General features: G+C 34.1%; 2 protein-coding genes across 6 annotated transcripts; both read right to left on the minus strand.

Annotated features, from left to right (window-relative positions):
- Positions 1–5007: 5007 nt before the first annotated feature.
- On the minus strand, positions 5008–10742 carry LOC110702068 (RNA polymerase-associated protein LEO1-like). Of its 5 annotated transcripts, none has more exons than XM_021879714.1 (12): positions 10309–10742; positions 8008–8361; positions 7746–7892; positions 7334–7453; positions 7142–7234; positions 6957–7067; positions 6737–6871; positions 6516–6641; positions 6340–6393; positions 5716–5874; positions 5352–5408; positions 5008–5282 (listed from the first exon to the last, which is right to left on the minus strand). In XM_021879714.1, exons 1-12 carry the CDS (start codon positions 10433–10435, stop codon positions 5278–5280), a joined length of 1488 nt encoding a protein of 495 aa, XP_021735406.1. In that variant the 5' UTR covers positions 10436–10742; the 3' UTR covers positions 5008–5277. The 5 variants fall into 5 exon arrangements, with proteins under 5 accessions (XP_021735406.1, XP_021735408.1, XP_021735404.1 ...); XM_021879716.1 differs by having other exon boundaries at positions 6957–7055; positions 7740–7892; XM_021879712.1 differs by having other exon boundaries at positions 7740–7892; positions 10309–10741.
- Positions 10743–11764: 1022 nt separating this feature from the next.
- Positions 11765–17437, minus strand: LOC110702069 (nucleolin 1-like). Its single transcript, XM_021879717.1, has 17 exons — positions 17259–17437; positions 17121–17163; positions 16728–16894; positions 15986–16087; positions 15811–15906; positions 15581–15721; positions 15322–15441; positions 14962–15051; positions 14769–14870; positions 14440–14493; positions 14254–14345; positions 14058–14175; positions 13633–13721; positions 13455–13539; positions 13288–13379; positions 12281–12618; positions 11765–12092 (listed from the first exon to the last, which is right to left on the minus strand). Exons 1-17 carry the CDS (start codon positions 17289–17291, stop codon positions 12067–12069), a joined length of 1788 nt encoding a protein of 595 aa, XP_021735409.1. The 5' UTR covers positions 17292–17437; the 3' UTR covers positions 11765–12066.
- Positions 17438–18284: the final 847 nt, after the last annotated feature.

Consider the following 18284-nt stretch of genomic DNA (forward strand, 5'->3'; position numbering starts at 1 on the left):
TAGTTAAAGGAACCAATAATGAACATTGCTTGTCACTAATTAATCAAGAATTGAATTGGAAATTTGGTGTACTTGATTGAAGGGATATTGGATTGATTGTATTGCTTGCATATGAGTCATCACCAAGTCTAAACTTATAAATCACGTAAAGTGCAAGATGGATGAGCAATAAAACTCTAGATTGGTGCACATCTAGAGTGATGACAATCAGGGGTTGGGGTACACGGGGTATTAGCCGTGCACTTTTCTCGAGGCCGTCTGATCTACGAGTCTCTTATTTCAAATACTTTTCAAAACTAGGAGTTAGATGAGATCTCATACTAGCTACGGTCACGAAGTTGCGCCCGTGGTCGTTGGATGTTTTATTGATGTTTTCGAAAGGAGGCATGGGGTTTACTTTTAATTTATAAATTAATGTTCAAAATGGAGCATGGGCTGGACAACCTTGTCTATTGCTTAATCCAATGAATAATAATGATGAGTTAACTACTTTTATCTAGTGAAGTCTTAGTAAATTGATAGTTGAGTCATTGTGTCGAGTCTACAAATTAATGATGTATGATGATTGATTGTTAGTAGCATGCTAGGGTTTTCTTATTATGTTTCGCAGCTTAGCTTGTATGTACTCAGCTTTGTTGATTGTGTGCTTTGTGTGTCTTTCTTTGGTCATGGCCTTCGCCTTTCAATAACCCTGTGACGATCCAATTTTTACACTTGTAATATTGGGGAGCAGATTAACCACAGGTTCTTACACATGCAGCATCCGTATTTAGGTGGTGGGATCTTGAGTGGGGTGTTGGTTACTTTGCATAATTTTAATTTGCTACTTACCTTTGAATTTATTTAAACTCGTTTTCATTTTATACTATTTCTTCTAGTTTGGATTTTGAATAAGGGCTTTAACGGTTCCAAGTTGTAAGACTTAATTTGGTTTTGCTTATCGGTTTTGAGACTTATTTGTAACTGAATTAGTTTTTCCGCTGCTAATTTTTTATATAGCCTTAACGTGTGAACACGTGGCGGTAACACGCCGTTAATTCTCTTGAATATTGTTCAGGGTCCTCACAGATTTAAAGAGAGGATTATTGGGGTGTTACAGGGCTGGTGTTGAGAGCTTGGACCGCGGGATTAAGTTCCTAGGAGCATTCTATTCTCACCCTTATTTCTTAGATGAGAAAGATGCTCCCAACTTTAGGGGTTGTTTACTTTCTTCAATCCCAATTATCTGTTCCTTATTGAAAAGGTTAATTTTTTTTTTAATTTTATAAATGCCACATGTCAAGAGGTGATTAGCCAAAAATATTTTACAAAAACAAAAAATAAATAAATAAAAAAATCTAAAAACCACAGCCTCACCCTTCCCTGACCAACCCAGCCCCACCGCGCACCGGAAATACAGCTACCCCAATCCCCTCTCGCTCCGGAAAACCCACACCCCTCCTCCCATCCCGTCGCCCTTCCCCCTGAACCACCACTCCCAATCCCCGTAACCCCCCTTTCTCCCAAGTCCCATCTCTGATTTATGATTCCCGGTTTCACGCATCGGATTTATGCAGAATTGCCGGATGTATGAGCTAATTAGCAGAATTGATTGCCAGATGTATGAGCGATTTCCGGATTGTATGAGCTGCTTTACATTTGATAGATATTGATTGTACGGCAGCTCTACAACGGAATCAATGATTTTATGGCGTCGACGTCGGCGGATTGCAGGGGAAATTTGGGGGTAGTGGGTCAAGGGGAATTAGCGACCACGCCAAAGGTACGGTAGGCGTGGCAGGTTTGCGAGATAGGGACGAAGGCGGCCGGTGAGATAGAGGTGGTAGACTGGGGAGTAGGATGGAGGTTATGGTGGGTCGGTGGAGGAGGGAAGGCTGGAAGGTGTTTTGTGATTTTTGTTTTGTTTTTTTTTTTTTTTTGACCAATCAGGACTTGACACGTGTTAAGTAACCTAATATAATAGGCCATCAACTTTCATTGATCGGTTTGGGATTGAAAAAAGTAAACAACCCCTAAAGTTGGGATTATTCTGGAATAATCCAAAGTTGGGATTATTAAAAGAAAATGAAGCAGAATTGGGATTATTATTTACAAATTTTCCTTGTAAATTTGAGCCTTTTTACAAGCCTTTTCGAGTTTAACTCAGTAGTTTGAGGTGATCAAAGTTGACTTGGCCCGACCCGGCTTGATTTTGGGCGGGTTTTTGGCAGAAATTTTCGGCCCGAAATCAAGTTGGGTCTGGCCCAAAAAATTAATTTTTTTTTTTGGCACATTTGGGAATGCGTTTTTATGCATATTTAGTTAATTGGTATACAGTAGACCCTAGTGTAGGTACCACACCCTACACCCCCACCCCCCCCCCCCTTAAACTATGCGTTTAACAATCTCCCTCATATACCCACTTTCTGCAATTGTACAGTAAAAATCAAACCACCATTTATCTTTTTTCACTTTCTCTCTCCTCACCCATTTTCTGCATTTTCTCTCTCTACACCCATTTTCAGCATTTTCTAATCCAAAATTTTCAACAAACTTTGCGACAAATTATCCAAAAAAGTTGTTCAACTGCTACATAATTCAACAAATCAAGGTCGAAATTCAAAGGAGTAAGTGATTTTGTTCATATTTAATTCGAAAAAGAGTATATATAAACCCTAATTTTTATAAATTATTGTTGCAATTGTGTTACAGGAACATTTACTATTTTTAGTTTTAAAACTAGTAATTTGAACAAGTACATTTTGAATTTTGAGTATGAAGTATTTCATTTTTTTTTATTGCAGTATGAAGGAAATAGCTTCAGAGAAGAACATCAAAAAAAATCTGGAGAAAAGTAAACATTAATTAAATTAGTTCGTAGTGGTTTTTTTTTTTAAAAAAAAAAAATTTATAAATGTTCATTTTCATTTTGATAAATGTTCATTTATATATTAGTATACAATCATTCACATGTTAATAAATGATTAATACAAATATTTATGTATATATTACTACATAGTCATTGTAAAAATCTCCTATTGTAGATCAAGAACTTTTAAAAGATATTAAAACTTATGGTATAGATGTTAACATTTCTACAATTCCGAGGTAATGTATGAACATATACTGAATTATAAATGTTCATTTGTATATTTGAATCTATTTGAGTTTATATTTTACTTTATATGCCAAAATAAAAAAAAAATGTTCATTTTTATGATACGTTATGCACATTTATGAAATGCATAAATATTCATTCATGTGAGTTGAGAAACTGACTTATGCATACTATGAAATCTTTTGATCATATATGAAATTCATAATGTTCATTTACATATATAGTAATGTAAATCAATGTAAGTATTATACTATAATCTTAGCAATTTTTATTGAAGAACTAATGAATTATATCTGTACATTCTTCAGTTTTGTTTGCAGAGCGAAGGAAACCGTTTCAGAGAAGAGAAACAAAGATTATAGTTCGTAGTTATTTTTTTTATTATTATTATTTCTTTAATTTTTTTTTATTTTTATGAATGTTCATTTTCATTTTGTTAAATGTTCATTTATATGTTAGTATAACGTCATTCACATTTTAATAGATGATAAATGTTAATTTACGTATTGATAAATGTTCATTTTCATTATATATAAATGTTAATTTACGTATTGATAAATGTTCATTTTCGTTCTTTTTCATGATCAACAAGTAAATGCATTAATTTTAAAATGAATATGTGCATATACGTATCATAAAAACAAGACGTTTCTGAGGTTCAGCCAACTTTATCAAAGAATGCCCCACAATACCCCTTACTTACTGGAAGAAAACTACTTTTATACCCTGGGATAAACAACTGTTATAAACTTGAATTTCCTCCATTTTTATACTACTAATTAAAGCACCCAATTATATCATGAATTAGTTATTTTAACAAATTTAATAAGGAATTTCAATAAAAGTGTGTGCTATGTCGTAATTTTCATGGAAATGATTCTTACAATTACAATAAGGAGTGTGTGCTACCTTCAAAAAATTTCAATAATAAGTACAAAATTATAATTTTTATACATTTTTCATCTATAATAATGCTCCTTAATTAAATGTTTAATTATAAATAATTGTATGTTCATTTACAACTATTAATAAAATATGTTCAGTTTTGAAATATTATATGTGCAAAATGACGTCACTTGGGGAGAGAGGGTGTAGGTAGCAGAAGCTACACCGGGGTGTAGTGTAAAATTTTCAATATTTAGTTGATCTTTAGACCCGGTTCGAAATTAGCCCGAAAAGCCGGCACGACCCGATCATTTTGGGCTGGTTTGGGTACAAAAGTTCCGGCCCGACCCAAGAAATGGGCTTAATTTTTTAGCTTCGGCCCGACCCATCCAATAATCACCTCTAACTCCGTTTTTAACTTTTGAATTGTGAATAAGTTCAAGAATACTTCTAACTTCCTAAGTATACCCAAAGTATCAAAAAAATCCTTCTTGTGTTACAACATTGTTGCCAAGTTAAGCTTGTACTCCCTCGTTTAGCTATTTTCCTTTATTCGCCTAAGATATATATAGGACCTGTTTGGCAATAGTAGCGGTAATGGGTTGCTTTTAGCGGTCGAGTAGCTAGCGGGTAACTGTTAAGGTAGTGAGTAGCGGTTAATTAGTAGTGGGTAGAGGTTAGCTGTCAAATTAACGGTTGATAGTATGAGTGTTTGGCAAAAGTAGCGGTTACAATATCAAAATTTATCAAAATTTATTTAAATATTGTTTTAAAAGTAATAAAAATCTGTCAAACGCTACCCGCTATTTTTAAACGCTGTTATTTTTAACGTTTGAAAAAAACTATCTAAACACTACCTCTATCGCTAACTGCTACTAAAATCGCTACCTTACCAAACACTCTCAGATATTTTCTAGTAGTGTTTTGACTGGTCAAAACGCTAATCGCTACCTCAAACGCTACCACCAAACAGGGCCATAGGCCACATAGCGCCCTTAGCTTGTCTTAACTGTGTTGTGATCGTGGGCATAAAGTGCTATTGTACCTAGCTAGAATTCAAGTACAATTATTTCTGTATAGTGATCGAATACACCCGATTATATGCAAGAAATCATACAAACTCGAGGAGTAGGGAAGTAATTAGTAATTACAGAGGAATTTTCATTTGCAACAAAGTCATGATTAGTTAGTACGTACATCACAGTCGCCGCCCAATACATGTTGGTGAGGCTTGCTAGCTTGCGTTCGTTGCATATCTATCATGATCAACTCCTTGCATTCGTTCCACCAATGCCTTAATCTATGCAACAACAAATATAAGACATTTTTTTTTTTTTTTGGCTACAAAAGAGCGAGCTAGGGGACTTACCAAAGTGTGAGCGATAATTAGTTCTCCAGTGAACTACCATTGAATGCATGCAACTAACTGTAAGTTCAACAGGATTATTGTTAGCAAAATTATCAAAGTTTCGCGTAGAAAACTATGTAAATACAACAAATGCATACTCTTTACCTTAGGATTTTTATTGTAATGACTAGTTTAAATATTGTGTGTTACATTTGTATGTCAACAAATTAAAGGGGGTATATATGAGAATAAAACTTTTATCATGCTGGTAAGTTAAATGACATAGTTGGACCAAATTTTCATTAACAAAAACTTAGTTGTGTTTATGGAAAAAACAGAAGATGATAACAAGATTTGGCTCGAAATTGCTAGCCTGAAAACTCACATAGAGCTGTCAAGAAGGTATAGCATGTTGTTTGATGTTGTTGGCTAGCTTCCTTTTTTCGATAAATCATTGTGTGGGTTATATTATTCTTGCATTTGGGACAACACAGATCAATTCCATCTCGTTCCAGGGTTTCCTTGAATGCTTTTGGGCTAAAATCTGCATGTTTGAAAGTTTTATCAGCAAGAGCATACTTCAGACCTTCGGTAATAATTAATTGTTCTATCATAAACCACTAGTCAACTTGTTAGTGTTCCTTTCTATCTTAAACATCATCTTACACTTAGATTATTAAGTGTATTTAGTAAATTCATAGGGAAAGTGGTTAAAAATTTTGGTGAATAAGGAAATTGAAAGAAAGTGGATATAGAGAGATGAGTGCAGAATTGTTAAGAAAATACAGTCATTGTGAAGAGAAAATGAGTTGTGACTGATAGAGATAAAAGTAGTACTCGTAGGAGAAAAGCTAGGTTTCACTTCAAAGGGGATGCAAATTTTATCTTATTAAGGTAAAAGATAAATTCGGGACATCCCAAAATAGTATAGTGAGTGATAAAATTTGGACGGAGTACTTGCATGTTAGAGTTTACTACCAAAATCCGAGGAAGACATGTGTATGCGTACCTTGTTCATCAGAAAAGCTTCCGACTCCCTTGTCTTGGACTTCAACACTAACATCTAAATCCAGGCATACATATATCAAAATTAGTACAATTTTTTTTTTTTTTTTTTTTTTGACGGGGAAAATTAGTACAATTTAAAGGACTAACAAAATTTCCCACAATTTAATTTGAATATACCTTGTTTTTTGTCATGTTCAATGTCCAAGACTTCATCTTTGGCACTATCATTCATATGATAGCAATCAGCACTTGCATCTTTAGTGGCATCGGCTTCGCTCTTGCTGTCTTCTACTAGCATATCTGCTACATACAGTACATACATACATCAATTTATTACTATAGATCAGCTAATGTGTTTTGTCTAGGTATCTTCACAACACATTTGCACAAGTCCAAACCTTGTTTACCGTCAGATATTTGAAGACCTTTGTCCTCGACTTCACCTTGGACACTATCATCCATATTATGGCTAATAATATTTACATCTTCAGTTCCATTGTCTTCGCTTTTGCTATCTTCTATGACACTCAAATCTACATATACATATATTTACTTTAATTAGTCTGGTCTACTTTTAAGGTGTTTATGAGAATCTTCAGAATATTCATACTTCCATACCCTGTTCTCTTTCCTGGACTTCATTTTTGACACTAGAATCCACAAAATTCTCAAGGGTATACTCATCTGTAGCTGCGTTATCGTCTTTTTTGCCATCTTCTGAACATAGACCTACATATATTTTATTTAGACTAGTTTTTAGAGGTTTATGAGAGTATTAACAATTGTACATGTTTGCTTGTTACCTTGCTCATTGTCGGTTTTTACATCTCCAATTCCCTCGATTTTATCTTCAACATTAACATCAATAACATCTTTACTTTCACTTTTGCTGTCATCTGAATACATATAGCAACATATATGATAATGCAAATCACTTAAGACAAGTTTTTAGAGGTTTATAAGAATCTTAGCAATTGTATATATTTGCTTATTACCTTGCTCATTGTCAGATAATTTTGCTTGTCCATCCCCCTCGATTTCATCTTCAACATTCGCATCCTTATTGCTTGTAAGATCAGCATCTTTGGCTCCTCCACTTTCACTTTTGCTACCATCTGAAGAAATACCAACATATATGTGAATTCTGCTTACATTGTTAGGGTGACTCCTAATTAAGAACTACTCAAAGACACCATTATTGTTTTTCTCTATCTATATATTAACACTAATTGCATTTACATAATTCCTTAAATCATGTAGTCCATGATAGAAAAAGAGCTTGTTCTTAGATTGAAATTGCTTGTATTCTGCATCATCAACTTTGCTACTGTATGCAATGCAGCTAATTTTGAGCTCAAATTAAATGACAGAACTATAGCACACCAAGTTTGTCATACTTACTCGTACTTTGTATAGAATCAAAATCTTCTGTATATGTTTGTTTATCCTCAGCTTCATTATTAACAAGAAGATTATCCAAATTAATAACAGCTGCAGGACTAGAATCTTCAGCTCCATCATCACCTATGCTTTTGCCGTCTTCTGATTGAAAACCTGTATTATATATGAACACGTCTTTCATCCAGGGTTTTACACACACTTTTCAATCCATAATTGACATCTTTACAAGAATCACAACACATTAGCATAATTGCAGTGATTTGAATACCTTGCTTATTGTCAGAGTTTCCCTGATCCTTGTCCTCAACTTCGTCTTTGACACTATCATCCACATAATCACTAACAATACTCACATCTTTCGTACCATTACCTTCGCTTCTGCTGTCTTCTACATCATCCAAACCTACATACACAATGTCTTCATCTTCAGCTCCTCCACTTTCGCTTTTGCTATCTTCTGAAAACATGCCCATATCATCTGTATAAGTTTGGGAATCCTGCTCATTGTTGAAATCTGCCTGTAATTCATCTTCTGCTTCATCATCAAAATCACTAACAGCAGCATGATTGGAAGCTTCAGCACCATCATCACCTCTGCTTTCGCCGTCTTCAGATGACAAATCTGCATATATGAACTAGTCTTTCATCCAAGGATCTACTCACAACATACTCTTTAATCCATTTTTTTATTAATCAATTTGGAAGATTGAATCTTGTCAGAACTTTACCAGTATATCATAAGGGTTTGTCTTTTAAGTCTAATGTAGCATTTTAATTCTACAATTATTTTGCCTTAGTGTTAAAACTATTAACTCACATCATTACATGAGCACCATTAGCTGATTGAACTAATGGTCAGGCTAATGTTAATCGGTTATCCTGCCATATTCTGAATAAGTGAAGAGCCCTTTAAATTTTGTTTGGAAAGTTGTGTTGATGTCTAACTCTGGTAAAATTACTAACCAAACTAGCAGAACAATACTAGAAAGTTTCAATCATGAATACCAACATATTAGAAAACATTGGTTCTGAAAGCCTTAGTGCCCTGGTCATATTCAATAAAGGAGATATGGCTACACATTTTTACCAAACACGTGTATACATATGGCTAATGTAACCACCTAGTCAAACCAGCTTATACAACACGCTAGTTTTTAACCACCAAACATGGCCCCAAAGAGAACTGAAAGAGTAAAAAACGTTTGAGCACAAAAGGTTAATTTTGAAAAATGATTGTATAAGATTTTAAGAATAGAGGAAATTCTGAACCGGGCCGGTCCGATCCAATTCCGGTCCGGTCCCGGTCGGTTTTCCTGTCCAGGTCCATTTTTGCACACCCCTAGTGGCGGGTGGGCAAGGGGTGGCCTTTGGACACATAACCGGAAATGACTATATATTCTATTCTTAAGCTGGTCAAAAAATTTACGCAATTCATACAATCAATTAATCAAACCAGCTACAATCAACTTACTATACTTAATCCCTAATTTCCAATGAAGCCAAAACCTACTAAAGGGGTGTTTAGTTCAATATAGTGGAATGGATTGGTATAGAATCTCATACTTGAGAGGTACAGATTCTAAAGCTCATACTAATCTAAAGTTGTTCAGTTTTAATGTTGAAATGGATTATACTTCATTAATTGAATGAATTGTGAGTTTGCGACTCTTAGGTCCAAATAATCCAACCAAACGACCTCTTGTACCCTCTTTCTTATTTTCTTGACAATATACACTGACTAGACATGGTTGTCAATACACAACTTTACGCTTTTATAAATATCGAGTTTATTATACGTGGAACATGTTTTCACTATCCCCTTGTGTGAACCAGTATCATGGCCCATGGTCCCCATGACCTTTAGGCTTTAATCTTTAGCTTGGTTGCCTAAAATATTCCTTTTTTCTCTCGTATTTACAATTCTACTCCAACCATGTGCACTAATCTCTCCCATCATTATCACCCCAACAGAACCATCTAGTATCTCAGTATTATTTAATCTTATGGATGGACTAGCATAATAAAAACAAATTAAATATCACCGCACATTAAAAAAATATTAAAATTAACATTTAAAATAAAAAAAATACTTCTAAAAATTAAATTCATTCATGTCTTTCTCACTCTTACCCGTTGACCTCCATGGATGCATTTCTCTTTCTTCCTCAACATTTGAACGTGTGAACTTACATTTTTTGTTGAATCAAATACTTTCTATAACAAATAGTCGAATTTTCTCTAGTTACTCGACCATTCAATTACTAGAGAATATAACATATTCATAAACACGTACCCTTTTAATTTTCTCTAGTTACTCAGACCATTCAATTACTAGAGAACATAGCATATTCACAAATACGTACCCTTTAAATTCTCTCTAGTTACTCGACCATTCAATTACTAAAAAAAAGTCTTATATTCCATAATAACAACATTTGAATTCTCCCTAGTTACTCAACCATCTAGTTATTAAAGAAGATTGTACATTTCCAAATAACATTAAAATTCTCTCTAGTTACTAGTTAATAAAGAAAATTGCTACTCGTAAAAACATTAAAGTCGTACGTACCTAGAGTTGCATCACTCAACTTGTGGTCAAGATCTCGATCGTATCGTCTTCTAACAAAAGTAGGTACATGTTTTAGAACTTTGTATTCGTACATTGGCAATGGACGAACATCTTTTCCAATATTCATTTTTTCCTTTTTTTTTTTGAAGAATGGAAAAATACGAAGTAGTGAAAAATATGAGGACAAATATAGTTGATGAAAACTAGCACTAAAAAAAAGAAGATTGAAAAATGTTGTTTTTAAGTCGGTAAAATTAAGTATGAACAAACTCGAGCCACGCACCCAACACCGCGTGATAGGAGGGACTAAATGCCATTTTTATATAGTACAATCGACATACTAGTATATAAATATAGAAGTATAATTTACATACTCATATAGGAAGTAAATGAAATTTTTTGTTGTTTTTTTATGTCAAGACATATTTATTTTTATCATCTTTGTACAAAATATAATTCTATTTTAAATTGTGTTATATACTTATAGATTCCAAGTTAATCTCCTCTCACAACTTTACGCATTTATGTTCGTGTCACTTTACTTTTTAACTTTTGTTATTTAAAAAATAAAAATAAAACAATATACTGTGAGAAGAGATTAATTTTTCATGTCAATCCCAGAGATTAACTTGAATTCTCTCATACTTATATGAGTAAAATAAAAATTATTTGGTTGACGGATTTCCCGTCTTGTATTGTTTCTCTTTTGAACAATGATTTCCCTATGAATGAAAGTTAGTAGCTTCTTCAAGCTTTTCTTCAAAAAAAAAAAAAAATTATTTAAAAAGATGCATTTAAATCGAATCTAACAAGAGATTGATAGTCGATTATTAGCCCTTACCCTTGTCCCTTGTTATTAAAGAGGGTCAGTCTTCGTGTCCTAGGCTCCTAGCTTCATATCTAGTTACTCGTATAGATCTAACAATTTTGATTTATACGAGTAACAAATATGGTTATAGATTATGTAGCCTCTTTGAGATATGTAACGAAGTCACATAAATTGTTCCGATAAGCAAATTCCCTTTTGTTTTGTACCAACTAATTAGGTTAAAATAAGTTGTTCCGATAGCAAATGCTCTTTTCTTTGTTTTGAGCAATCACGTCTTGAGAGAAAACGCACCTAATATTACTCGTTTTATTGGTGAAGTCTGACACTCTGACCTAAACCATTACCAGTAAAGGAGTGAATTATATCATCCTAACTTAAGGATGAATTGACGGGAGTCCAGTGGACAACAAGCCTTAAGAGGTTTCAAAGATTGCAACAATCATGTACAAATGTACAATCTTCACCACAAATTCAATCTGAATTGTGGAGCTATTTTTAGAAAAAAAAAAAATAATAAATAATAGTACATCCATGATTTAGATTATTTCCAAACATTTATGATGAAGGATAGGGAACGAGGAAGTATTAAAATAATAGAAAACTAGTCAATCAGAAGTATAAATAAAGTTGCACAAATTATAATAAATAGATTAGATACCAAATGAATTGCATAAAGTAATAAAACATTCCATTTAAGGACAAATATATATCCCTATAATTCTTTCAAGAAAAAGTAATTCAGCCAAAAAAAGCATAAAACTAATACAATGGTCACATCTCTGAACAAAACTTCGGCCTAAGTACACAAATTCTCTACTTGGGCTCACACTAAACCAGCATCATTACTAACTGTCCCAATAGTCACTTAAAATATCTAAAACACTTTAATACATCTGGCCGAAACTGATGTTCTCCATTTGCATAATATCCTAATCATCAAAGGTTGTCTTTTTTCCTGCATTCATCAGAATAAAAAAAAAATCAGATTAAACACTAACAGTTGCTAAATTAACGCAGAACACGATTCAGAAGGATTTATGTAAATGCTAGGAGAATTTTGTTTGCAATTTTTAAGCAATAACCGATTTTTTACTAATCATCCTCTTCTCACTCTTTCTATGACTTCATGGTTTGAAGAGTTACCTGAGGCAGATGCAGTAATGCTGAACCCACCACGACCACCACGTCCTCTACCACCACGACCACCACTATCTCTACCACCACGACCACCACCTCCAAACCTTCCTCCGCCACGTCTGTCACCAAACCTTCCACCACCACCATCTCTGCCACCTCTTCTCCCACCACCTCTTCCACCACTCCCAAATCCACCACCACTTCCAAATCCTCCACTCCCAAACTCACGGGGTTCTCTAGGCTTACCCTCTTGAACATTCAAGTAACAACCTCCAAGTTCAGATCCATTTAAGTCAAAAGCTTTGTTAAATGCATCGCTGTCTGCAAAATCAATATAAGCCACACTGCAGAGCACAAGAAAATACAGTTAGAAAGGAAACATGTTTGCCAGGAATGTAAAGAATGGTACAAAAAAAAGCAGGCAGCAACACATGAAACAAAATTGGATAAAAATAATCACCAGAAAATTTTAGCATGGAAAATAGTCTTAAACAGGACACAATCATGGAATAATATTCAATAACAAGTAACCTGGAAGTCAGCAATAAACCCATATGAAGATAACTATGCCTGGAGGTAACAGATATGCATGATAAGTTGATAAGAACTTGACATCCATGAAATATGTGGTAGAAACATACTATCACATTCTCATGTACTATATAAGCCTCACCAAGTGTATGCTGTGAAAAAAGGAGAATTGAGTAGTACTAAAGCAAATGCATCACAACCTCAACTCAGGTTATAATTCCAATCACCAACCCCCATAGTATTAAAAAAAAAAAAAATGGTCCAATGAAAGCAAAGAAGGGTGCAAGGATAGATGCCTAAGGCTGATAATTTGGTTCTTTGACAAAAGCAAAATACCACACACTAAGCACATATCAGAGAATGAGAAAGACAGGGTTGCCTTATAGTGAATAGAGTATAAAAATGATTCTCAATACGTATAACCAAAAGAACACTGGATGTCTTCAGTAACACAAAGCAGAAAAAAGATTCTTAGCGCATACCCCTTAAGACATTGATTTTCACGATCTTGTGGGATAGAACATCTTGTAATCTCTCCACACGAACCAAAGAGTTCTTTCAAGGAACCCCTCATCTGCAAGTGGACAGTAAAAACAATCAAAAACAGCTGACAGACAATAAGACGGAAACAAAAGGAGAACAATGATACCTCATCCTCATCAGCAGAGGTATCGAATCCCTTTACAAATATTGTAAGGTTCTGGCCTCCACCCTTCTGGAAAGAAGAGTTCTCTCTAACAAAACAAAAGAAATAAAAATTATTAATTAAAAACACATGTATATTAAAAGTAAAGATTAAGAATAAAAACAAACATAACAAAACATACCGTGTGCCGGGAGTGTATGCACCTCTCTCACGAGCTAAGTCAAGCCTCACTGGGCGACCTAATAATTCCTGGCCGTTCAATTCTAGAGCCTGGAAAAAATATATTGTTAGCAAAGTAAATGCAGCTTACTAGATTAATTTAGAGAGTTGAAAGTACCATACTACCACAGTGAGGAATATGCATAGCTATAACACCTTTAGAAATTGGTATAATAAAGTTTAACCAGAAAAAAGAATAACCAATCTTCTAATATACAAGTATAAAAAGTAAAGGATTACATCTAATATATTGCAATAAATTACATTTGTATTTATAGCAGATAACCAACAGCCAACAGCCAACAGAATAGCATAGTAGATATAATACAGAAAAGGCCATCATATAGCAACATAGAGTCGATTAACAGCAATCTTTTGGAGACTCACCTTTTGAGCAGCTTCTGCTGTTTCAAACTCAATGTGGCCATAACCCTTGAATCTACCTTCAGGTTCGGAGGCAAATCTAATATCTACAATCTCTCCTGCGCTCTTGAAAAAATCTCGCCTGTAAACAGCAATATGATGTAAGGAAAAATTAACTAAGCAATAACTAGTAATCTTGAAATAAAAGAAGAATACATACACATTCTGATCCTCAATATCAAATGAAAGATTTCCAGCAAACAGCGTCTTAGATCCTGTAGCTTGAACTTGTGGGGTTGCAGGTGTCTTAGGCTAAGAAAAGAAATTAACAATCAGGCCACAGTTACAACTACAGAAGGATTTAGCCCATTGCTGGATGATATTAGATAAAGAACAATGTACTTACTGTTTTCAAGGAAGACTTTGTTTCTTCAGCATCAACCATTTCTACATCAGTGTCCTGCAAACAAACAAAGCAATTTAAATGAGATAATTCGACCAATTAACACACTTTATTACAACAGACAAGAAATTTTCAAATGGCATACTAAATACAAAAACGGCAGTACGGGTTATACAATCACAATTGGCTAACTACAAAAAATCATGCAATAGAAACTATTATCATTTCCATGCCATTTCCCTTATCATCTTGTCATCACAGACAAACAATAGTGGATTCTTGTCATTTCAAGCTGTTGGGAGAGGTAGTGGAAGCAAGACCTAGATCATTACCTTCTTTGGGGTCTTCTGAGGCTTATCATCTTCACTCTCCTCGTCACTGTCTTCGTCACTCTCATCAGAATCTGAGCTTTCAGTTTTCTTGGATGCGACTGTCTGTTATACAGAAGCATATGAACACTATGAATACTACAATAATGATGGCTTTTTATTAAAAAGGCATTAAATATTGGTAGCAGCGCTTTACCTTCTGGGCAGGTTCATCATCAGAGCTCTCCTCCTCACTGCTACTACTATCTTTCTTAGCTTCTTTAGCCCCGTTCACAGCACTTGTAGCCTGCAAAAGTATATGTTAACTTAAGGTTCCAGTTGAAACAGGATCCAACACTAATACCAATGCTGAATCAGAGAACTAAAGAACAACCATCACAATACACATACCCTTGGGGGATCTTTAAAAAGCTTAAATTAACAATAATCATAAAACGAACACTACTGTGTATTTAGACTCTTCAAGCAGCAAGAATTAATTGACAATGCAATGTGAAAAAACTCCGTAAAATAGATAAATTGAGTACAATAGCCATCTATTTACAATCAATTATACCTTTTTAGCTTTAGGCTCATCGTCACTCTCTTCAGAGCTCTCATCAGAACTGTCATCAGAGCTCTCAGATTCTTTGGCTGGTGTTTTCACATTGCTAACAGTCTTGGCAGGACCTACTTTCTGCAGTAACATATTTTTAGTGAAATTGTGAGCGAGAATTGAACCTTTCCAACTTAATACAGTTTATAAATTCACAAGGCAAGCATCAAAAAATAAAAGTTCATTAGTACTCATACTAATTAAAATTATTATTGTATACCTTCTCATCCTCGGAATCACTCTCTTCATCTGAGTCATCATCACTGCTTTCCTCAGTTGATTCAGCAGGCTTAGCCTTAGAAAGAGAACCATTCTTTGCTGCGGGCACTGCTTTAGATTTGGCAGCAGATTTAACATCCTCCTTAAATGTTACAACCATAAAATACAAAGTCAGCAGCAGCGTTAATAAAATTGGTTTGCCACCATATGGCTACACAATCAAGTGCCTACCTCATCCTCGGAGGAAGAATCGTCGCTGTCATCAGAGGAATCATCCTTCTTGGAACCATTCACAGCAGGTACAGTTTTCTTTGGTGCAGGTTCATCCTGCAAACATAACCAACATAAGTATTAGCTATGACTAAAATCTCCATCTTTTATCAGTGATATTTCATCAACTACTTACAGTATCACTTCCGTCAGAATCTGAGGAATCTTCTGAGCTGCTCTCCTGCACGGCTTTCTTGACAACAGCAGGGGCTTTAGCTTGTGGCTTTTTCACAACAACCTAATGAATTATAAAATGTAAATTAGTTATACAACAATTGCAAAGTGTACACAAGTTAACCATACAGTATATATATATATGATCATCAATCTATACATAAACAAATATATAATACAACAGCTGCACCTATCATACGAAATCTTTCATGCAAATTATCTTGAATGATAAAGATCAAGCTGCTGAAGACATAAAACACTTAAAAAACTACATACCACAAAGACATTGAAATTCAAAGCAATGTCATTAATCTTAACAATGCAACGAAACACAGTACACAGGAAAAAGCCAACACATTTTCACTCCCCACAAGTCAAACGGTTTGTGTTACCCCTACAAAACTATTAACTTTTAAGAAAAATGTTGGTCCAAACAAAACCTATAAAACCAATACCCAATTAAATATTTGATCTAAATAATTTATACACAAACAAAAATATACACCTACCAATGATACTATACACTAAAAACATTCGATAATTCGAAATAATTAAACCATTTATTTTACCACCAAAAAAATCAAATCCTTAAACTTGCAATTACAAATAAATACCTACGATGATTAAAACAATTATATAACAAGCGAAATATGTCAAGTACAAATCTTTATTCTTTATTTAATTCAAAAAAGAGGAGCATTCACCTCTTCCTCTGAATCAGAAGAATCTTCCTCGCTGCTGCTACTTTCAACTTTCTTAGGCTTCTTCTTCTCAGCAGCCTTCTGCTGAGCAATAACAGCCTCATTCTTCTCTATCTTCTGCTTCTTCGCACTCACAGCCTTCTCAATCGCCTCTTCTGCGCCTCTCTTACCTAAAACCCCAAAATCAAAAATCATTTCAATTCCCAGAATAATCCAAAGTTAATTTAAAAACCTTAAAATTGATAAAATCAGTTCAATTTTTACAATAATCAACACAAATTAAAACCAAATTCACAAAAAAAAAAAAAAAAAAACGATGAAAAAATTAAAACCAGTTCAATTTTTACAACAATCAACACAAATTAAAACCATAAATTTAACAAGTTAAATTAGAACCTTTCTTTCCAGAAGGAACGACAGCAGCAGGAGCTGCATCAACCTGAAACACGAAAAACAACAACACATTAATCCCATTGAAATCTAAAACAATAAAATTAGGGTTTACAGAGGATATAAAGAGAGAAGAAGACGAACTTTGGTAGCGGATTTCTTGCTAGACTTGCCCATAGTAGAAGAAGAAAAGGGAGGCTTGAAACGAAATTAGGGTTTAAGGGAGGAGAGAGAAAGACGCTGCAAAACCCTAAAATGAAAGGGTTTTACGGCAGAAAAGAGAGATGGAAATGAGGAAGAAAGAGAAAGAGAGGTTTTATAAGAGAGAAAATAAAAAGGATATTTTGGTAAAGAGGAAAAAGAAGGCGGAAGGAGATTAGGGTTTTACGATTGAGATATTTTTGGGGGGGTTTTTGCCGTTTTGGGTTTGTTGTAGTCAAGTAATTGACCTAATCGCTTGCTATGCTATGCGTCCACGTGCTATTCATCATATTGTATCGAGGATTCAAGATGAATGAATTGATTAGCCACTAGAGGCAGAGGACTCGTCGATGATTATAAGGATCGATAAGGATTTGTTCACATGTGCTGAATTGAGCAAAATTGAATTGATCATAACTGAACTGAAAAGAAGTGAAATAAATATTTTATGAGAGAAGGAAATTGAGAGCTAAACTAAACTGAAATTAAGCTGAAGTGGACAGGCCCTAACTACATATTAATTTTAGAGGTGTCAATTTAGATATTCGGGTCAAGTTTAATTAGGTTAGAGGTATCAAATTAGGTATCTAGATCAGGCATAGTAAAGTCTCTAGTAAGGTTGAGTCAATTATTTTTATTAAAAAAAAAAAAAAAAAAAAAAAAAAAAAAAAAAAACAGGTTGGGTCTATTTTAAAGTTGAGTCATACTAAATTATTATGTCACAAGAATCAAAACCTGAATCGGCTTTTTTTTAGTCGAACGGGTCGGATTATTTTATTTCCACCTATTGAATTTCTCTTTTTTTTTTTTTTTTTTTTTTTTGTAAAATTTCTAATCTGGTTTATTTTGATATGCATGTTTCTTATCTAAATTTATTGTGGTGTAATTTCAATATTTAATTTGACAAAAAAATTACCTTAGTGCTTGAGTACAATGTTGGTGTGACTATAAGCAAAGCTAGGGTGAGAA

Source organism: Chenopodium quinoa, unplaced genomic scaffold (genome assembly GCF_001683475.1).
Source record: "Chenopodium quinoa cultivar QQ74 unplaced genomic scaffold, ASM168347v1, whole genome shotgun sequence".
NCBI lineage: Eukaryota > Viridiplantae > Streptophyta > Magnoliopsida > Caryophyllales > Amaranthaceae > Chenopodium > Chenopodium quinoa.

What these genes read in the sequence shown, in the direction of transcription:
- LOC110702068 (XM_021879712.1), bottom strand. Translation starts at nt 10,435, where the DNA reads ATGAATATTGGAAAAGATGTTCGTCCATTGCCAATGTACGAATACAAA. An exon ending in AGTCCAGGAAAGAGAACAGG is followed by an intron (nt 6,872 to 6,956) that starts GTATGGAAGTAT and finishes ATGTATATGTAG; the next exon opens with ATTTGAGTGTCATAGAAGAT. An exon ending in TGAACATGACAAAAAACAAG is followed by an intron (nt 6,394 to 6,515) that starts GTATATTCAAAT and finishes GCCTGGATTTAG; the next exon opens with ATGTTAGTGTTGAAGTCCAA.
- LOC110702069 (XM_021879717.1), bottom strand. Translation starts at nt 17,291, where the DNA reads ATGGGCAAGTCTAGCAAGAAATCCGCTACCAAA. An exon ending in ATTCTTCCTCCGAGGATGAG is followed by an intron (nt 15,722 to 15,810) that starts GTAGGCACTTGA and finishes GTAACATTTAAG; the next exon opens with GAGGATGTTAAATCTGCTGC. An exon ending in CAGCAGAAGCTGCTCAAAAG is followed by an intron (nt 13,722 to 14,057) that starts GTGAGTCTCCAA and finishes TATTTTTTCCAG; the next exon opens with GCTCTAGAATTGAACGGCCA.